At 43.1% G+C, this 22,622-nt stretch overlaps 2 protein-coding genes across 2 annotated transcripts; both read left to right on the top strand.

Moving 5' to 3' along the window:
• Positions 4,523 to 22,408, top strand: SLC40A1 (solute carrier family 40 member 1). The gene is made up of 8 exons (XM_021399296.1): positions 4,523 to 4,793; positions 8,371 to 8,438; positions 12,679 to 12,838; positions 13,678 to 13,793; positions 14,124 to 14,250; positions 16,952 to 17,194; positions 17,659 to 18,324; positions 19,256 to 22,408. Exons 1-8 carry the CDS (start codon positions 4,745 to 4,747, stop codon positions 19,573 to 19,575), a joined length of 1,749 nt encoding a protein of 582 aa, XP_021254971.1. The 5' UTR covers positions 4,523 to 4,744; the 3' UTR covers positions 19,576 to 22,408.
• SLC18A3 (solute carrier family 18 member A3) lies at positions 4,819 to 6,623 on the top strand (the record flags this gene model as incomplete). Its single annotated transcript, XM_021398473.1, has 1 exon — positions 4,819 to 6,623. A coding segment is annotated over one exon (1,581 nt), but the record flags the coding sequence as incomplete, so codon positions are not given.

Raw genomic sequence — 22,622 nt, 5'->3', positions numbered from 1 at the left:
ACTAAACCAAAGGAACTCAGCTTCCAAATAGACTGTTGTCTTACCCTTGAGACTCATTTCAGACTCTTCCTCAATACAAAGTGTTCAAATTCAAGTCAATAATTTTGCACTCTTGAGAATTAATGTTCAGTACATTAGAGGGAGTTTGCAGAATGCTACTGCTGTCATTTAAATGTAAAACATCCACTTGTTATTAGTAGATAGGGTGTTTTCCTTTATTTTAATTACTTTTTTTCTCAGTTGGTAAAAGATGCTTTCATTATTTGTCTTTTGGGTGCAGTGTTTTCTTATGAATGAAAATGGTCTGACAAAAGGAGTCTCTGAAACACATTGTCATAGATAACAGCACTTTAAGCAAGTTGGTTTGTTCGCTAACTAGGCCATCACTTCCATTGCAAATGTCTTGGATTTAGTATGTGAACAGAGAACAGGTTTAGCCTTCTGATCTGGAATTTTCTATAAGCTACATCCATCATATCCCACCCAAATAAACTGCTGAATTCTGAGTGTGCTAGAGCTTCTAAATTGTTCCACTACAAGGGTTTATCACAGGTGTCCATCACTGGTAATGAGGTACCAACAGATACATAACACCATGAATCTTAGAGAAAGGTAGGAGGGTTTAAACATTTTCTTAATGTGGATTAGTATGTATAGATATTCAGTTTACTTAGATATTAGTGAAAATAATGGTTTTAGAGTCAAAAGGTCTCTCTCTGAATGGGAGCATAAAACCTAGGAAACCTAGGAGACTTTTCTCCGACTCATCCCTGCCTGGCTCCCTGTGCAAATGTTGTGCAAGCTCTGGACTCTGAGTGTCAGTTGGTATGGAGATGTTAGTTCTGAGAGCTGGATGGACGGGCTTGTAAGCAAGAGAGCCACAGTGCTCCACTCCTGAGTCACGGCAAGGACCAGCTGGGTGAGGGGTTCTGTGCTTCACCCTCCAAAAAACCTTCTTGTGTAAACAAATGAGTAAAAAACCAATTTGTACACCAAGAGGGGATACTTAATGAAGAATGGTAGCATCACAATAATTATACTTCATGAAACCTCTCAGCTGAGTGTAAGATCTGAGCTTACACGAGTTCTCTCCTATTATTCACACCTCTTTGGTTGAATCCAAGATGACATTTGTAGGAAGTATTTTGTAAAATTGCTGTTGCTTTAGATTTGGGAGGTCTATTACAAGCACAGAAACCAACTGCCACTGATGTGGGCAACCATATAACGCCAAACATATTCTTTCTTATTTTTCAAGGTGTGTCTTTCCTGGAAGTGTGTCTTTGAATATTCTTTGCATCATTGTTATGCACTTACCAGCTGCTAAAATGTTTTCTGTTGTTGACGTCTTATAGTTGAGTTGTTGTCCTTGCTGCCAGGCAGGTTAAATGCAGGATGACTTTCTTACTTATGGACAGGTGTCTCACTAAAAACATTCTGAAGAATACTTACGTCTTCTGAATTAAAATCTTGGTAGATTTAATCAAAGCTTAAAAATTCTTAACTATTCTAGTAGTTACATTTCTTTGTTCTTCGTAACTAGCGAGACAACATCAATCATATTTTTAAGAAAGCACAAGGTGGTAAAGATTTTTTTATCCACTGAAAAAAATTTGATTGGGAAGGCTATAACATAAATACAGGTTTTGTTGATTCGTGTGCATCTCCAGAGGTAGGCTGTAAAGAATTGAGAAATTTCTATTAAGAATGAAATGCCTTTGTAATAGCTACAATCACAGCTAATAGAAATTCTGAAAGGGTTTTCCTCACATGGAAAACAAACAAAACTAAGATAATTTTTTTTTTTTGCTATCTAATAATCTGGAAAAGGCAATAATAAAATAAGTAATTATGTATTCCTAGGGAAAAGCAGAGATGTAGGTAAGTTAATAAGTAGGCTAGGGCTGGCCTTGCAATAGGAGAGGCTACTGGGTTGCCCACAAACGTGCACATGCCAGTGAATGGTGAAAGCCAGCATTATCTGCATAGCAAGGTTGTCCTGTAGTTTTGGTCAACCCTTGCAAACATAATCCACAGTTTCTGCACATACTGGTTGCCTTTGTTGTAAAGGAAAATTTGAACCCTATTGTTTATAACCTCTGAAAACTCAGAAACTATTATTTGCAGACTCTCTGCATCTAAAGACATCTTTCTGCACAAAGGAAAGCCTTTCTGTCTCCAAAATCTCACTTTTTTTTTTTTTTGTCTCCAATTCCACTCTGTCAGTGACAATTAGTCAGGCCTGGGCTCAAATCCACTGCTTTCCCATTATGTAAATTATTGCTGTAAGAATGCTGAGTCTGGTCTATACCAAGTAAAACAGGTAACTCCTCTCGCACAGCTTCCAGCTATAAAACACCTCCTTAAATACATCTGAAATCTGTAAATACTGTGGTGAAAAGACTCCGGTGAGCCAGTCCTCCAGGAGCAAGACCTGCCTCTTTAAAAATACTCACAAGGTCTCCACAAACAAATCTAATAACATTTGGAGTTACTGGAGATATAAGTCCACATATACGAATATTTGGGACTTAGCATCTTTTTAGATGTAAAGATTAAAGGGCTTAAGCTAATGTATGAGGTTTAACATCAGCATTATAAGGAATGTTGTGTGATTCCCCATTTTATTGGAAAAAAAACCTGGGCACAGACATATTTTCATAAGGATCTGGGGAAAGATCATGTAGCAAAGTAGGGGCAAATTCAGGAGAACTGTGGATTTCCTGTGCCTGCCAACAACACTATGGCCTTTTAGCTGTATGCCTAGATGCATATTTGGCAGACAACATGTATGTCCTTCTGTCTGAGAAATCCCAGAGCAACTGCTTTTTAAATTTTCTTGCCCTCTTCTCCTGCTCTGAATATCACAAAAATAGGTAGGAATCCAGTAGGAAAAATAATGAGGATAATGATTTCAGATACAGAATCTAATGGACAAGTATAAAGTACAGTGAGCATTCAACCAGAAATGGTTATTTGAACTTTAATCCATTCAAGTTGTTCTCTAGTAGCTAAAAAAGGTGTAAGCAGCAGTGCTTTTCTGCTCTGCATTCCTATTGGTACTGTACAGAGGGTAAATCTCTTCAGGATCCAGTTCTACTGCTGCTGCTGTATTAGGTACAGTAGCTGACAGGCTAGGTCAGAGTCTAGATCCATCTCATTCGGTTACTAAATTGTAGCAGCAACAGAAATGCCACCGGGTACAGGGATGGAAAAGGTGCAGGTCAGCTGTGTTGCCCTGTATGGATCACACAGGCATCTCTCAGTGCTGCTACAGACCTCACTGCTTAAGGTGCAAGGCACCTAGACGCCAGAAGAATGTGGAGCTAATTCAGTGCCTGAATTAGCAGATACACCTGAACTCTCAGGAAAGGTACCACGACAGATAGTTAAGGCATGTCACTAGCTCAGTATCTGTTGATTCTGATAGACTGTAGATTATTAATCTAACATGGGATATTAAAATGTGGAGTTTTAGGAAATTGTTTTTTATCTGTTAGTAAAGAAGAATACAGTTTAAGCAGTATGGTAGTATGAGACGAACAATCAAGAACGTTTTTGAAGCCAATCTGAGAAAAGATGTTGTGCTTTTTCTAAGGAGTACACCATGAGAAGAAGTACTTAACTTGTCTAGGATGGCCAATCCCATAAAAGTAGTAATTTTAGGCTTCCTATGTTTATATGAATTTTTATTTATTTTTTTCCCAAGATAGAGTTCCCTTTATGCAAAGGGTAAACTGTGATTCATGCATAGAAAGTCATCTAATTAATACAATAAATACTTTGAACAGGATCAAAAGAGTGGCAAAACCAGAACAGACTACTGGTCCATTATGTGAGACATTTGGTGGCCTATATACTAGGAGAAAAGGGGAAAAAAAATATTTTACGTGTATAGGAAGGAACTTTGGAGTACTGCACAACGAAAAATGTATTATTTCACCCCCGGCAAGCGGGAGCAGTCACTAAGTTTTCAGAAGGACAGAACAGATATTCCTCAAATATTTTCAGAGGATCCTTACGTTCTGACTATTTTTGAATATTTTTTAAGTCTATAAATATGCTATTTTTGCTGGTGGTGAGAGGAGAGGGGAGGGGAGGGGACGGAAGAGAGATCTGACAGTAGGAAACAGGCTACTCGATCTAAGCTAGCATCAAACGAATGGATTTCCCATCTTCATTAGAAGGGCAGCTTAGTTCAGTGAAATAGGTTTTGTTAGTTTATTTTGCCTTTTGAAAGCTAAGAATTGGGAGCGCTGACGTTTGCAGGCGTGCGAGCCATAGCCTTGCGATACTCGGTGCTTATCTTACAGCTCCAGCTTCCTGAAGCGTTCGAATATTTGAGAATCTCACGTTTGAAAGATGTCAGGAAAAGGGGACAAAGAACGATCAAGCCAAACGAGAACGCCGCGAGCCGCGGCCACCGGGGCTGCCCGGCCCGCCGCGGAGCACAGAGCGGGGCCGCCCCGGGGCGGTGCGGAGCGGGGCGGTGCTCGCCACCGCCTACAAAGCGCGGCGCGGCCGTAAGCCCGCAGCCTTCGCGCTTCCGGCAGAGCGGCGCCGAGCCCACCGGGCCGGCGCTCGGCTTCTCTACGCCGTAGGGTCCCGCCGGCAGCGGCGCATAAGGCTAGCGCTTTCCGACTTCAGCTACAGTGCTAGCTAAGTCGGGGAAGGCAACACGGAACGAAGCCGCGCGTCCCCCCTTTTCTCCTCCCGGCGTTGCGCCCCTGCGGAGCGGGCCGGCATGGCGCGGGAAGCCGGGTCGGCGGGCGAGCGGCGGCGGCGGCGCTGCGGTCAGTGCGCGGCGTGGAGATCGACGATGACGGCGTGTTCAAGTACGTGCTGTTGCGCGTGTGCCCGCGCGCCGCCGTGGCGCGGCTCTCGGAGGCGGTGGGCGAGCGGCGGCGGCGGCTGGGCACGGCCATGGGGGACGCGCGGCGGCAGCGGCGGCTGCTGCTGCTGGTGGTGTGCGTGGCGCTGCTCTTGGACAACATGCTCTACATGGTCATCGTGCCCATCATCCCCGAGTACTTTGCGGCCGTGCACGGCGGCGGGGGCGACGGCGGGGACGGCGAGAGCGGGGGCGGCAACCGGAGCCTCCTGCCGGCGCGGTACCCGCCGGCCACGGGGGACAACGAGGACGTGCAGATCGGGGTGCTGTTCGCCTCCAAGGCTATGCTGCAGCTGCTGGTGAACCCGCTCAGCGGCACCCTCATCGACCGCGTGGGCTACGAGGCGCCGCTGCTGGCCGGGCTGGCCGTCATGTTCCTCTCCACCACCACCTTCGCCTTCGCGGGGAACTACGCGACGCTGTTCGCGGCGCGCAGCCTGCAGGGGCTGGGCTCGGCCTTCGCCGACACGGCGGGCATCGCGCTCATCGCCGACCGCTACGCCGAGGAGCCGGCGCGGAGCCGCGCCCTGGGCACGGCGCTGGCCTGCATCTCCTTCGGCAGCCTGGCCGCGCCCCCGTTCGGCGGCGTGCTCTACGAGTTCGCCGGCAAGCAGGTGCCCTTCCTGGTGCTGGCCTGCGTCTGCCTCCTCGACGGGCTGCTGCTGCTGGCCCTGGCGCCGCCCTGCGCAGCGGGGGCGAGGGCCAACATGCCCGTGGGCACCCCCATCCACCGCCTCATGATAGACCCCTACATCGCCGTGGTAGCGGGGGCCCTGGCCACCTGCAACATCCCCCTGGCCTTCCTGGAGCCCACCATCGCCAACTGGATGAAGGAGTCCATGGGGGCCAGTGAGTGGGAGGTGGGCCTCACCTGGCTGCCCGCCTTCTTCCCCCACGTGCTGGGCGTCTACGTCACCGTCCGGCTAGCTGCTGCCTATCCGCACCTCCAGTGGTTTTACGGGGCCCTGGGCATGGCCATCATCGGCGCCAGCTCCTGCCTGGTGCCGGCTTGCAGGAATTTCTGGCAGGTCATCATACCCCTCTGTGGCATCTGTTTCGGCATTGCCCTGGTAGACACGGCGCTGCTGCCCACCTTGGCCTTCCTGGTGGACGTGCGCCACGTCTCCGTCTACGGCAGCGTCTACGCCATCGCGGATATCTCCTACTGTGTGGCGTACGCCCTGGGGCCCGTTGTGGCCGGCCAGATTGTACACACCATGGGCTTCGTGCAGCTCAACCTGGGCATGGGGCTCGCCAACGTGCTCTACGCCCCTGTTCTCATCTTCCTCAAAAATGTCTGCCAGATGAAACCCTCTCACTCAGAGAGGAACATCCTCCTTGAAGAAGGACCTAAGGGACTCTACGACACCATCAAAATGGAGGAGCGCAGAGGCGTGGGCAAAAGCCTGCGGCCAGCGGGTGACACAGGGGAGAATAGCACGGACTCATACCGCAGGGACCTGACAGAGGTGTCCGAGGAAGACTCGTCAGACTATGAGTACAGTTAGGTCCTCCCACATGGACTGGGAATGAGGGGGGATGCGTAGGAGAGGGGATGGGGGGAATGAAAGCGTTACTGCATTCCATTTCTGTACTGACGTGCAATATATACAGTTTAGCCTTTGTCATGATGTAATGGCTTTCTTCTTCTAGACTTATTTTAATCAGTATTTCCTTCAGCGTTCTGGTGAGGGGTAGGAGAAATTCTGGAAAAAAATTATGAGTGATAGCGGGCATCCTTCAAAAAAGAAAAAAGGAAGCAGCCTCACAGCTGGGGTGTGATTGTGCAAAGTTTTCTCGAGCTGAAATGGAGTGTGACAATGTATATCTCTGTAAAAAAAAAGGGGGGGGGCGGGGGGGGAAGAAAAGCAAAAAAACCTGCGTACAATTTTGAATGGCATATTCAGGGACTTAATAAATCTCGTGTACATATACTTAGATTTTCAGTTGGTTTCATATATTTAAAGAAGAGCAACGACCATCCCAATATCTTATTCTTCCTTGGGAATAAACTGAAGCATTGTATTTTTTCTCTCTCTTGTGCTGCTCTCCGGTAAGTGCAATATGCTGTGTTATGTTGAAGCCCGAACTACAAGAACAATACAATCTGAATAAATGGAATTGAAGGGGATCGATTGTCTTTGTTACCTTGCTGAGGGATGCTGGAGGGAGGGAGCTCGGCTGTGCTCAGCGTAACCCCTCTGGTGCCAATTCCTGATAACGCCGATCCCATCGGTTACCAGAACGGCCCGGGGAGAACCCCTGCGCTAAACACGCTCATTCCTCAAAACACAGATCAGCGGGTCCGAACGAACGACACTGTCCTGCAAACACACGGCCGATCACATAAAAACGGCCCCGTGGTCTCCACTCATATCGTCACACAAATTTAATTTTAGTTTTCACAGTATCAAATCACAGATATTCCCAACGTTACGTGTGCAGCAGTTACATACCCAACCCCGGAAAACGCTTTTCTCGGTGCTGAGCGCTGCGCCGTTCGCGCTCCGCACGCGCTGATAGGGACTGACAAAACAAAGAAACAAGGGTGAAGTTTTTCGTTCGGTCCTTCACAGAACGCGAAAACCTTCGATCCAACCGCAACGGCACCTGAGTGCACGTTTGGCTCTGTAAATTTCTCTCGAAATAAAACTAAATCGTTTGTTTAAATTCCTACCTCGTTGGGAAACAAAACAAACGACTTAGAGTTTCGGGAGAAGAAAAGAACGGATACAAACGGCCACGGCGACTACTGAACAGCTTTCAGCCGTCCCTGGGGGCCGCGAGATGCAGACGCCGCCCGCCGCTGCCGCTGAGCCGCGCCGCAGTGCCGTCGGGGCGGCCGGGCCGCTGCTCACGGGGCGCAAACCCGCCAGAAGAGCGCGGCGGCGCGGCGGGGCTGACGACGGAGCGGCGGCGGGAGCGGAGCCCCGTCTCCCTCAGCCGCTCCGCTGTCAGCCGCATGGAGGCGAAGAGCCGCCGCTCCGGGGCCGAGCCCGTTCCCGCCGCGGCTCGGAAGCCGCCCCCGCCAGAGCCGCCGCCGCCCGGCCGCGGTGCCGGCAGCCCGAGGGCAACGCCTCCCGCCCCGTTCGGCCCCGGAGCTTCCAGAAGCCGTACGGGTGCCCGGCAGCCGCCCCCCGTGGGCAATTCCGGCGGCGGGAGCCGCAGCCTTCAGGGGCTCCCCGTGCCACTCCGGGAGCCTCCCGGCTGCCCCGACGGCGGCTCCGCCGGGACACGGCAGGCAAGGAGCACGCTGCCGCCGGTGCCGGCGTCGGGCTCAGCCCCCGAGAGGGGCACAGCGGAAGCGGCGCGCCCCGGGCGGGCGTCAGCGCCTGTTGNGCGGCGGCGGCCGGCGGCTCCCGCTCGGTTGCTGGGAGCAGAGGGGGCGGGCGGCGGGCGAGGCGCCGCGGCGGGTCCCGAGCGGCGAGGGGAGGGAGCCGCTAAGGGCCGGCCTCAGCTTCTGTCTCTTTCTCGTTTAGGAGCCTTGGTTGGCTATTTCACATCTGCAAAGTTTCTGCTTTACCTTGGACATGCGCTGTCCACTTGGGTAAGTGGAATGCTGGCTTGCTGGAGGTGGGGTGGTGCTGATCCTGCTCGGACTTACCTGCGCGTTTTCGGCACTTAGCGAGAAGGGGTCGCGGAACAGCGTTACGCCTCCGAGACGGAGGATTTGCTACTGCACCTTGTCATCGAAAGGTTTTGTAATCCTTATAAGATACATAGCTGTACACTCCGCTTCTAGTAGTGCACAGAAGAGCAGTACTCACAGCTTTGTGAGGGCCCGATTGTGCATCTGCAAAATTCTGCGTTCTTTTATGCAGAACCAGTGAGGTTCCCTGTGGCGTAAGTTCAGAGTGAAAGGTGTGAGGTATGGTCCAGCGTAGGACATGAATGGTAGCCCACTGCACCATCGAATCGGGGGGCATTGGCTGCACTTAATGATAGGAAATACTCTGTTTCAGTAGCAAACCTGTCCAGTGCCGGAATTCCTGTCTTTGCTCTGTCAAAACACTTACCGCTGAAATGCTGTCTTTCTGTACTAAAGCAGCTTACTGTACCAGTTCTTACTAACTTGAGATTATAGTTCAATAATCTTAAAGTATGAACAAAAAATAGAGAATCTGATTCTATGTAGTAAAATCAAGAATACATATAACCTTGTAATATAATCCTAAATCTGCTTCAGTTGGATTGATTCAAGAAGAAGTGGACAATTTTCCCCAGCATTCCCTGCTCTCTTTCCAGCCCTGCCTGTGGGCTGGATGGTGGTGTGCTCTGTGCAGCGCAGGGCAGGTTGCTGCTGCGCTACCATGTGCACCACTAACAGCACCGTGCTTCCACCAGCTTGACAGATCATATTGGTGCCTCTGTTAATGGGAGGATTATTCTGCTTGGAGCAGAATCAGATGCTTCTTTAAATAAAAGCAATATCTTAGCAATTATTAATACTATTGAAGAAGCTGTGTGCTGGTGTTTGTTTTGCTGTTCTGTAGAGTCCGGGGCTGTTATCTGCAGCAGCTTGTTGGTAATGCCAGCAAGTTGCTTAGCTGGCAGTGCTGGAAGCCCGGCTGGGAGCCTGCTGGAGCTGGGCGGCGAGGCTCCTCCCAGCATGCCAAGAGAGGTGACAGAGGGGAGCTGGGAAGCGGTGGCATGTACCCTGGCAGATATGGGCTGCAGGGTGTCTGGTCTGTTCAGCTGGTTAGTAGTATACTAGTCGTGCCAGTGTATTTTCCTTTGTGCTGAAAACCTTGACTTAAACACTGCACGCGCGCACACACACACACACACACACACACACAAATTAGAGGCCAAATCTGCTGAAACAACAGAAATATGGCTTATTTTGGCAGCACTGTTGCAGGACTGCACCTTCTGTATCTCCTAAACTTTAATGTTCTAGTCTTATCTGGAACAATGAGCAAGCACCTTTCTCTTCAGAACTTAAACTACTATATATCTTTGTCCTAAACTATGTCCACAAGTGGAAGTGTGGTTTTGCTGTGATTGAGAGAGCTTATTTGGTTTCCTTGTTGCTAAGCCATTCCCAAATGCAGAGAAGCTGTCACCTTCAGATTTGAACCAACCCTAGCGCATCTTTTTGGCCTTCGTAAGTAAAACATTTGAATGTATGCTTGGCTTCAGAGGATTGCTTTGCTGAACTGGTGTCTGAGACCTCCTGCTGTTGCCTTTAGACATTTAACTCATTCCTGTCTGATGCTCAGGACTAAAGGAACAGAATCAAACTGGCTTTGCTGGGTGATGCTAGGCCTCGTGCTTGTCGGGAGGTTGGTGGTGACTCCCATTCCATGGCTCTGCTGGCCTCAGGAGCCTCATCAGCAGGCAGCCACCTGCTGCTGCTTGTCTTCAGGTCTGGGGCAGGGTTATAGACATTCAGTCTGGATGGGTAATGAGAATTCTAACAACAGAAGAGCAAGACATCTTTAAAAGGTTGGTGAAGCTGAACAGCTGTAGTTTTATTCAAGTTGAAATATTCACATTATGGGATATTTTAAAGTAGGATTAAATTATTTAAGGTTTTACTAATTTCTGAAGGCAATACTTACTGTTGAAATTGTAGTAAGTTTTAGCTTGAAATTACATACCAGCTTCAAACCTCTTTAATTTGCTAATACTATTCTTCTGCAATACTGACTTATCTTACTTGCTCTTTAGACCTTTTAGTTCCTGAAAAAAAACTGTGTTTCCAGGTGGGGATAGCTGTAGTTGCCCAAAAGTTAGCAGTGTGGCTGGCCTGGTCACATTACTCTGAGAAAATGTTAGATAGGGATGAAGAGGGTTCATAGGCTCCGTAAATGAGTTGTGTAGCAGAATCATGATCTCACTGGAATCAGGGGAGTCTTCCTACGAGTGTGACATGAAATGGAGTTTCTCCCTCTGACAGTAATGGCTGTCACTGCTACCTTTCATGCACTTCAGTGCTTGTTAAATTACTTTCTCATCAAAATTCACCAACTGAAACATCTCTGCATAAAGAAAAAACCAGCAACTTCTGTTATGAAATTTGAATGTAAATGTGCTATTTTGACTTATTCTTCCAGCTTAAGAAACAGTTAATCATGCTAATCAAAACTGCATATTCTTTGAGTGGACAGCTGAAATTTTGTTCATATGTAATTGGGGTACACTTATTTTTTTTGCCCGTGGTTAAGGAAGCGTATTTACTCAGTTTGAAGAAACCTCCTTCAGATAACTCCCATTAACATTACAAGCCAAATTCTTTGCGTGTTTCTTGTGCTACGTGGAAGACTTTAATCAAACTATCTGCATTTATTTTGACCCCCCAAATAGCACATATCTTGTATCTCATTGTTGCTGCATTACTAGATAGTAAGATGTATCAGGCTTCTGCTTTGTAGGTGTTTTCCCCAACCCTTTAGAATAGCCTTTTAACCTTTTTTAGTCTGGAAAGAGGAGGCTCAGGGGAGACCTTATTGCTATCTGCAATGACCTGGAAGGAAGTTGTGATGACGTCGGGGCTGGCCTCTGCTCTCAGGTAACAGTGATAGGACAACAGGGAGTAGCGTCAAGTTGTGCAAGAGAGGTTTGGGTTGGGTATTAGGAAAAACTTCTCCGAAAGGGTGGTCAGGCACTGGAATGGGCTGCCTGGGGAGGTGATGGAGTCACCATCTCTGGAGGAGTTCAATAAGCATTTAGATGTTATACTAAGGGACATGGTTTAGTGGGGAAATATTGTTGGTAGGTGTACAGTTGGACTGGATGATCTTAGAGGTCTTTTCCAACCTTAATGATTCTATAATAATATTTGAAGTTCTTAGGAATTTGTACTACTTGCTGTTTCACATAGCGATTGCTTTTTTATTCTGTTGCCTTACCTAAAAGTAGTTTTGTCTCTCATCTATGAAAGGCTAGTGTTAGGTATCCTTATGAAACAAACAGTCCTAGAATAGTATGAATGATTGTATTTGTCTGCTTCTAGAGTAAATAAATCACTTCTGTAGTGTACTTACTACAACATGCTTAGAAATGTGAGATACCAACTCCCATCATATGACAGTGTTAAAACCTTGATGTATTTATTAGCAAGCCACAGGTCTCTTTGGTAACAGATCTGAAGATATTTTGAATAGTATGTCACATACGCACATTTTGCTTTTGGAGTTTCTTTTCTGCCTGTTGTTACTGGTACCAAAACATGAAAATTTTGTATTGTAAGCAACAATACTGCAATAGGCCAGACAAGCTCTAATATTTGGTCTCTTAGTAATATGCCAGTGTTTGCTGTTGCTGAAAAAACTGAAGTTAACTTTTGGGAATGCTGAGGACAACGCTGAACCCTTGACTTGTGACTTGCTTTGTCTTGCCTTGCTTTTGTTTCTTAAAACAGCATTTAATGAGTATTATCAAGAGCATGCTGATATCTTAAAGCATTGTTTAAATGGTGTTGATAATCATTGAATCTCTTGGCAACATATGGTCTCTGTTGGGGGCTCCATGCAAGTTTTGAGTCTTGTTGGGTGTGGCCGGTAGCAGGCATGGTTCTGTATTACAAAAAATTCTGTATATTTGGAATTCTTGGTATAAGCTTAAGCTTGCACTGCATTTGATTGGGACAGATGATCTTATTGATGCTGGGATAAAATCAATGGTAACAAGATGCATTTGTTAAAAAAGCCCACCCCTGTGGGTGTAACATACCTGGTACTTTTAATACAGATATTTTTCAGGGTTTTAGTAAAATATTCAACTAGTATGCTTGAGAAGTACAAATATTAATGCTGTGTGTGTACTTTCTGTTACTGTTAAAGGGAGATCGTATGTGGCATTTTGCTGTGTCTGTATTCCTGGTTGAACTTTATGGAAACAGCTTGCTCCTGACTGCAGTCTACGGACTGGTTGTGGCGGGATCAGTTCTTCTTCTGGGAGCCATTATTGGAGACTGGGTGGACAAGAACTCGAGGCTCAAAGGTTAGATGTTCAGAGAAGGCTATTTACCTAAGGACAGACTAAACTAGTGCCAAAAGGCAAAGCTGCTGGAGTTAACTTCTGCAATCAAGTATGAGAACTGGGCTTGCTCAGCTTATTGAGGAGGATAGTGACTGTGAGTGGTAATAGTCATAAAAAGTTTCAAAGACAGGAGGTGGATGGTTTTGATTGTGATGTATTTCCTACTTAGGTAAACTTGTAAAATATGTAGAGATACACAGAAATGCAGGGGATAGAAACCACAGATTAAGGTAAAAATTGCAGGCAAAGTTCTTTACAGTCTAGTACTAGCATAGCATGTGTTATTTAATGTCTTCTATCTAGATATAAACATCTTCCACTTAATGCAAATGCAGTGTGTTTTCACTTATATTTGTTTTAAGTATTTTTTTTTAAATAGACTAGAGTATAGTGGCAAGTTCTTCATATATATACTGGCACTTGACAAAGGTTTACACAATAGAATCGCTTCCATGCTACATTGAAGATGAATTATAGAAGCTTAAGCTGAGCCTTATATCCCTTTAAAACAGTGTCAGCACTGTTTTGGTTTTTTTTTTTTTTTTTTTTTTTTTTTGCTGGGAAGGCTTAATTGGATACTACTTTAGCTATGAAGTTGCATTGGACATTAAGCTGATTTTCTAAGACAATTGAAAATTCAAGATCAAGAATGTAATACCCCTGTATCTCATATTTGAGTGGGCAGAATAGGAAACTAAAAATGCCTAAAGAATCTTTGCATGTTTCTTGATTATAACTTCTATAAGCTTAATTTTCTTGTTATGTTAATGATTGTTATTCTCTGTTTTGATTTAAAACAGTGGCCCAGACATCCTTGGTTGTTCAGAACGCATCTGTCATCCTATGTGGTATTATCCTGATGATTATCTTCTTGTTTAAGACACAACTTTTGACCTTATACCATGGATGGCTTCTTGTGAGTGCTCAAATTTGTTAATAAGGAAATAATTCATGAAAAACTGTCTCGAAGTATGGGAGACTGATTTTTTTATTTTTCTATTGTCTATTTTGTTCCTGCGAGCTATAAGTGGCAAATAAAACTTGGAGCTAGTTAGGGAAATGAATGTCTGTTTTCTTCTAGGAACTATAAAATGGACTTGGTCATGTTGTCTGAAGAATAACAGTAGAACAGTAGCAGTGGAATGTATGATTCAAATGTGAAAGCCTTTTCTGGTTTTACAAGGTAGAAGTGAAGATCCCTTTATCACTTTTCTCACCTTCTGACTTTTCCCCCCCATTTCTCTAGACGATGTGCTATATCCTGGTTATCACGATAGCAAATATTGCTAATTTGGCCAGCACTGCCACAGCGATCACAATTCAGAGGGACTGGATTGTTGTGGTTGCAGGGGAAGACAGAAGCAAACTGGCAGGTGAAATGCATTGCCTTTCTAATACTTTAAATTGTCTTACTTTCCAAGATTGACTTCAGACTAGAATTTTATAGAGGATAGCACATCTTTGAGTTCCTGGTACTGTGAGCAAACAGCAAGTAAAAAAAGAGCAGCCTTTATTTCCCCCCCCCGCTCTGAACTATATTCACAGAGATTAGAAGTTGCTGCTGTGATTACAACTGTGTTTGGTAGCCCTAAACTTCTTTTGTCCTTGTTTTAGTCCAACTGCAGCTTTGTCAGAGGAAATCTTTCTTCTTGTTGACCAAATAAACATGTACTGCACTCTTAAATCAAATATCCAGTGTTTAATAGGAAAGCTATTTAACTTTCAGGAACTTAAAGCCAAGTGTTGCAATACTTTATTTTTAGGTCCCTGGAATAAAACAGAAAGCTGTGTTGTGTAACTGGGCTCCTTACCTAGGGATCAAAGAGAGGTGCATAGGAATGAAGTCCAGAACGGTAAAGTACGTGGACTGGGAAGCTGAAGATAGGAAATACTGTGCATACGGCTGTATCTGAAATTTCATGTTTCTCTAGCATTAAGTGTCTAACTCACTAAGAAAACTTCTTCAGTTGAATCTGAATGCTCAGTATTCCTTTGACATCTGATGCCGTTGGTATTAAGAGTCCAGACTTGATCTTTTTTTTGGCATAGTGAATATTTTTCCTTTTTTTCCTTTCTTGCACAGTGGCATGGCATTATTAGGAGAGTGAAAGAGTTCCTCTGCAAATTCTGCTGCAGTTTGGTGGTCATGACACTATTTGGATATGAGAGGCTTTGTTCTTCTGCACGCCTAGGGACACAGTGAACCTGACTGCCTTTTGCTGGAGAGTACTCCTAGCAGCAAGGCAGTTCACACTAAGGAATGTGTGATTGATCTTCGGCTATGCTGCTGCTCTGATAATAACATAAGCCTGGGAAGTGGCATCTTTTGTGATGAACTTGGGTGTGCTTTAGGGACTCTGAATCTTTCCGATACAAAGATGAAAGCCTTCCCTGACAGAGGAACTGATACTGAAGTGCCAGCAAGGCACAGAGCAGCTTGACCTGCTAAGACATTTATAGCTCCTTGAAGTAACAAGGGAACTGAAAGTTCCAAGTCTGAGATGATTCTGGAGCTTGGATACCTCTAAGCTTGGCAACATTTCAGCTTCTGGATTTTAATTTTGTAGGAAAGTGCCTAAATTACCCATGAAAAATAAATCTGTAATACATATCCAATGAAGGAATTTTCCTTACCAAAGTATCCAAGAGAGATCAGTTCTTAGATGCATGAAGTATCTCACTTTCATTTCTAAGTATATAAGTTCTCCACCAAAGTCTTATATTGATCTTGCAGTGCCTTTCTAGATCATGCATTTTGCAGAGCAGCAGTACTATTTACTTCCTTTATGTGTGTGAATCACAAGTGGAAAAATCTGATCTGTCCTTAGGAGCTTTGAAGTTCCAATGGTTCTCATTAACCTTTCTTCCTGTGTTAATTCTTATTCAGCAAATCATGTATCCAAACCCTGTACTCCTGCACATGAGATAAGGTACAGGCCGCACCTGCAGAGAATTGCTGCATGGGAGGCAGTTCTGTCTCTGTATTGCTTCACAGCTTCATGTGGTTTCATGACCACTACATTCTGTATTGAAAATCCATGCCGGATGTTACTGGAAATTCTGTTGCAAATCAGTTTAAAAAACAATATAAGAAGGCAAAAACGTAGCACCTTGGTTCACCGAATCTGTTTAAAAGCAAATTTCTTTCAGGCTGGATAGGGTCGTTTTATCTTGAACCATAAGGGATCTTCAAATTTAATTTAAATAAAAAATAAATGCCAATGTTGACTTTGCAGCAGACATTGTTCATCTCTGCACAAATCAGTTTGTTTTGCACTTCTAAGCAGTCCAAGGCTCTAGTGTGCAAAAAACATAGAGCATTCAGCAGCTCTTAAGAGCAGAGCAGTGGCACCATTCATTGGAAATCTGAAGCAACTTAGAGGGCATTATGGTTGAAGCTGATTTGACTGGGGAGGATGAGACATCTGCCAGCAAATGTAAGGTGCATTCATGCTAAGAATGGACTTCATGTTTTGACCATAAGTGTCCAAATGTGGAACAGAAAGGAGGGAGGACTTTGCTCAGTAAGTTCTGAGTAAGTGTAAAGCTGCCACTAATCAACGTGTCTCGATAAGAAAATGTAAAGCCATTTCAAAGGTCTGCTGCTATCACATAGGGTACTGTGGTCACCAGTTATTAGAAATAAAAGGAGGGAGATTGTAGTTTCTGAAATTATCTTTTTGGGGATTAGTTATACTGTGTATGGTTACTGGAGTTGTGGATACTGTGTTTGAATGTTAGAGAGACTCAGGAGTTCATAGTGTCATTTGAATGTAAGGGTAACTGGTGGTCTTGTGAAAAGTTCATTTACCTGCAGGAAAATGCTCCCACTTTAAACACAAAATCCTGAAACCGAAAGAGGAGAGATATGGTTCAGGAACACCTGGATTGGTCTCAGTAAACTCAGATTCTGGAATACTTTAAAGGAGTTTCTAGCGAATTTCTATTGTTACTGAAATCACTTGAAACTGAGTCAAGACTTTTTAGCTTGATGTGTGTATATGTGTAATTCTCAAATATGTTGGTGAATATTTCACGATAAATGTTCAGCAATTTGTATAATCATTCTGACAGATATGAATGCCACAATACGAAGAATTGATCAGTTGACCAATATCTTGGCCCCAATGGCAGTTGGTCAGATAATGACATTTGGCTCTCCAATGATTGGCTGTGGATTCATTTCTGGCTGGAACCTGATGTCGATGTGTGTGGAATACCTGCTGCTATGGAAGGTTTATCAGAAAACTCCTACTCTGGCTCTCAAGTGTTCAAAAGTTGAAGAATCAGAACTGAAACAACTGAATGTAAAAAAAGGTATTGAAAGCACAAATCCACACAGTTCTCACTATATTGGTCAATACTATGCTACCATGTTACTGACAGATGTTTAAGTATTTCCTGCTTTCTCTGGTTAGTGCATTTAAGCTTACAAAACAATATTAAAATACCATCTAATGCTAGCTAATGTGCATGAAGTAAATCCATTCCTTATGGAAATGGAGCATTCAGTAAAAAGTCTGTTAGCTGAAGCATTCTTCAACATGCTTCATTCTTACCAGAGTTGCACCAAAGAGGCAGAAATTTAAACTGATAAAGAAACTTGGCTTGATCATACTATATGGGTGAGATTTGAGACACTTATCAGAGGAAGGCTGATCACCAAATTTAGCTGATGCACTTTTGAAACAATGAACTTACTGCAAACACTTGTCTTGCAGTTCATGCTCTGCAGTGTATTCTGGCAGGAAAGTATCTAATGGTTACATTTCTGTTTGCAGAGAATGACATGAAACCCGCTGAAGGAGTGCAGTTAATTGTTGAGAAAGATGTAACTGGCTTTGAGCCCCAGCAGGAGAAGGAAGTTGGCTGCGCTGCCCGAATTGCTGAACCTTTCATCACATTTCGTGATGGATGGGTTTCGTACTACAACCAGCCAGTGTTTCTTGCAGGCATGGGTCTTGCATTTCTGTATATGACTGTTCTGGGCTTTGATTGCATTACTACAGGCTATGCATACACTCAGGGTTTGAGTGGTTCTGTGCTAAGCCTCCTGATGGGTGCCTCAGCAATCACTGGAATCATGGGAACAGTAGCTTTCACCTGGCTTCGTCGCAAATGTGGCCTGATCCGCACAGGCCTTATTTCGGGAGTTGCCCAGTTTTCCTGCCTGGTCTTATGTGCCATCTCTGTATTCATGCCTGGAAGTCCTCTGGATTTGACTGTTTCCCCATTTGCGGACATCAGTGCCAGGCTGTTTGAAAATGAGCCATTACCTACTATTGCATCTCCAGGAGGTGAGCCTGAAGTGGCTTTTGCAACTGGAATGCCCAACTTGTTAAACGGGTCTACTCCTCCTGCTAACAGTGACCCAGATATGAGTCCTGAGCCTGTGCCTTTAATCTCTGTTAGTCTCCTGTTTGCAGGAGTCATTGCTGCTAGAGTTGGTGAGTATTATATCGCTATTAAAATCTGATGTATTGAATGCTTTTAATTCTAGAACCTACAATACTTAGCAACAAAATGCAAATCTGAGTTTAGAATTGTAAGCTACAGTGGAAGTGTTGCATTACAAATCTAAGATTAATTAATTACATTTAAAATGCAAATGAAACTATCTTCAATTAGTATTGCTGGTGTAGAGACTGCAATTCTAACTACTTGTGTATCATTCTGCTCTAATGTGGAAAAATTATCACACTTGGAGATGAGTATAACTTGTTCCTTGGAATGCTCACCTTCTCAAAGAGCTTCAGTTCTTCCCAATTGAATGAAACTGTTTGTTAATAGGAAACAGATCCAAACATCTATGTAACAAAAACTTTCAAATTTCATAGTTTACCAAATTAGTCCATTAATTAAATAAATTGTCTAATCTTTAAACTTGTGATTAGCAAAGGAGTTCAGAACAGGAAACTGTGATTTGAATGACAGCTTGATTTTTTTTAAATTGTTTTTAATTAATTGACAGTCTATTATTAGTACTGTAGAACCTTTGTACTCTAAGAATTTCTGTGGATTTACTGAATTTTGCAGGAAGAAAATACTTGGTTCACATGCAGGAATTGTTTTGCAAGGTCAACTTGCTGTAAAACAGCTGTTACAAATGAGCAAAACATTGTTAATAGATGTGAAGAGGCAAGAAAGTTAACATGTCAAACTATAAGTACTAGTTCAGGAAATGTTAGTAAAGGAAAATAAATGGCTCTTGGCTGTGCCAGTGTGAAATCCATTCTTCTCTGACAGGAGGTTAGTTTGACCTGACTTGTGTATTTTTAGCAGAAGTGATTGTTCCTAAGCATGTATTAAGCTTTCATTAATGATATATCCTACCTTGAGAAGCTCTGTTTTATGGATAACTGTGTTTTTCTTCCATAGGCCTTTGGTCCTTTGATTTGACTGTCACACAGTTGCTCCAAGAAAATGTGGCAGAATCTGAAAGAGGCATCATAAACGGTGTCCAAAACTCCATGAATTATCTTCTTGATCTGCTGCACTTCATCATGGTCATCTTGGCCCCTAATCCAGAAGCTTTTGGCTTATTGGTGCTTATTTCTGTGTCTTTTGTTGCAATGGGCCACATAATGTACTTCAGATTTGCTCAGAAAAGCTTGGGAAAACAACTTTTTGCTTGTTGCACTCCTGATCCCAAAGCAGTCTCTGATAGTTCACTGCCTGGTAATACCTCTACTGTCTGAAAGAATCCACTTCTCTTACTGACTTCCTACATTAGTATCATGGTTAAGCATATATTGCCTTTTGTGACCATGTTGAAGGTGTTTCTCTAGAGTTGAATGCATAACTCAAACACTTAAGGAAGCCTTCCCAAGAGAACTCATTGGTCCTATAGGGAGCCCGCACAAGTGTTTCATTTTTGGCCAGGGATAACTCCATTGGATCTTGACATCTAATGTTTCAAAGGAAAGCTAGAAATCATGTCTCTAGTATTTGATTATGAAATAATGTTGAATCTGTTCTTGTGCGCTGCCCTCCATGATACTGTTTAGCAGTTAAACATAGATACTTTTCCATGAATTCCAAACAATTATTTTGCTCACTGAGGAAAAAAGATTTTTTTAGTTGCTTTAGAAAAGCTTGATGTACCATGTTTGGTTTTGTTTTCCCCTTTCCATAAATGTGTTCTGTTCCATATATTGCCTCCCTGCCTTCTCAAAAGGCTTAAAATGTGCTTCTTGGATTCCTCAAGGGACTCTTAGTTCTGATGTTTTCCTGGAAGACATTTCTGGAATTATATTTGTTCTGGTTTAACTTTACAGAAACACCTGTGTAGGTTTTTTTTGCATGTTTTCTCAAAGTTAGATTAACTATAGGTACAAGATATTGTATTACAGTGTTGCACTTCATAAAGTAGAACATAACCTCATTTTAGCAGAAGCTATTAATATAATGTAACATTATAAAGCATGGCTTTTTTTTTTTTAGTTGCAAATGACAGATCTGGTCAGGTTTGATGTAGCAGAGAGTACTAAGGTCAGGAGTACTGGTACAGAAAAGCTAAAGTCTAGGCTAATTTAGCCTTTGCCTCAGAGTACAAGCAGCTTTAGTTTAGTTCAAATGCTATTGTTTTCAGAAACCCTATTCAAGAGTTAGGTATTGGAAAATAATTTGTATTCCAGGCAAAAGAAATGAAGTGGATTACTTGGATTTATCTGTTTTACATTTATGTGAACTTTGACTTGTTTAGAACAAACTAGTGAGATGTTGGATTGTGTGGCCCTCTAAAGCAGCTTAAGAGAAACAGAGAATGATTTATCCCTCTGATTTTTAAGAAGTGCTTGTGTTAGTTGGCCCTACATGTGTACTAACAAAATGCTTCTAGAATCATTAGCCATTTGTGCACTTTTGTGGAAACTATCCTAAGCACTTTGCTTTTTCAGTACAGTTCAACCCTGTAGTGTTCTGAGTTTTCCTATGGTAAGACGGTATGACTTTTAAACATAAATCTTTGAGAAATGTTCCTTTTCAGAAAAAATTAATATGCAAAACCATGAAGGATATTTTCACATGTTGCTGACACATCTTTTAAGTGACATAACTTTTAAGGTTTTTTATTTTAGGTACTGTCCTTAACACAGTCATCCATGTTGCCAAGCCTCAACTCTGGAATGTAAGACTGTAAATTCTGTTAACATTAAAGGCATTACATCAGGCTGTATCTAGGCCATCTAAAAATTTGTAACAATTACCTAAATAGAATGTAAAAAACCTCTAGTAGCTTTCGTCTCACCGTATTTTGCAAGAGGAATGAAAATGAATGAATGGGAATCCAATATACAACCCACTTGTAGCCCTCAGAGTTCTGTAACTGTAAAGTAGTAATATTTCTCTTCTAATGGACCAAAACCAATCATTTCTGATATGTTACTGAAAAGTTCTCAGGGATATTTTCACTAGGTTCATAAGTGTTTGTATTTTGACCAAGCTTTTGGATTTTCTTCTAATGTAGTAAAGGTAAAATATATAAATTAGAAGAGCTTTAAAATTTGTGACTCAATCCTGTGTGTAAATTCTTGAGGTAAAAGGGAATTTTGCTGTCAGCAGAGCTTGAGTCAGAATTAAAATAAAACAAGCTTATCTAGATTTATAGAATACAGATGCCCAAAGAATTGCCTTTACGGTTTGTGGTAGAGAGTAGGGTTGAACCGGTAAGGAATTTCCAAGTAGTAAAAGTCTGATTTGCCAAATATGTTGTCTTGTGTATATAATATAAATTTGAATCAGTTTTTTAATATTGCTTAATATAAACAAAGGTAGCCTGAGTGTCTCTATACTGTACTTTGAGGAAAATCTAAATGCCAGCATATATGCTGGACTCGCTGTCCAGCAGGGAAACAAAGGTGGAAATGCAGTTTCTTGGGGGCTGCCCTCCAGGAATGCACAGGGAAATAGTATTTTTGTTTTTAAGATCGTTGTAGCCTTATTTCAGTAGAATAGTGGTTTGTTTCACAAATAGTTCCACTAGGTATTGCAGTATGGATTTCAAACCAAAAAAGTAGTATTGGGAGGGGGCTGGTCCTTCATATTCTGTATACATACTTTTCCTAGGATTTGTATGTACAGATATATAACTGGATGGCAAGACAATCCTAAAAGGCAGAAAAGCAACTTGGATGCTAGCTTTTGTGAGGAATAAGGAGGTCTGAATTGGAAATCTAGTATGCTTTGGACCGAACCAGGAATGAGATGTTCAAAAAACAAATGCTGCTTGAGCACAATAATGTGTATGTCTTTAAAATGTACACAGACACCTGTACTGATCAGTGCTTTGAAGCAATGTGGAGCCTGAAGTCTTACTTAGCAGGACTTTCATTAAATAAGCATTTTTGGCCTTGTATTTATTTATTTTTTTAAATATGTCCGATTTGGATGAAAACTGCCCTTAAAATGTACACACTAGAAATCAATATTTCCAAAATAGCCTATTTTGTTATACAACCTTATGCTGGACATAGTATTGATTTTATGTATTAATCTTGTTAAAGCTAATGAATAAATTTGCATTAAAAATTATTTGTCCTTTGTTATTCAGTTTGTGTGCATCTTGGTGTGCTGCATCTAATACTAATCCCATAGATGAAGGTTTTCCATAATGATGGGATGGAAACACTAACAAATAGCACTGAGGAGGAAGGCAACATCAAGTTTTGGTTTTAATCTTGAAAAATACTTCAACTGAGTGTTTTGTGCAGGACTTCTGCTTGCCATGGAAGGTGCGTGATTGCTT

Source organism: Numida meleagris, chromosome 5, assembly GCF_002078875.1.
Source record: "Numida meleagris isolate 19003 breed g44 Domestic line chromosome 5, NumMel1.0, whole genome shotgun sequence".
NCBI classification, from domain to species: domain Eukaryota; kingdom Metazoa; phylum Chordata; class Aves; order Galliformes; family Numididae; genus Numida; species Numida meleagris.
Note: the sequence above shows the minus strand (reverse complement) of the source record. Positions and strands in the feature narration are given on the sequence as shown.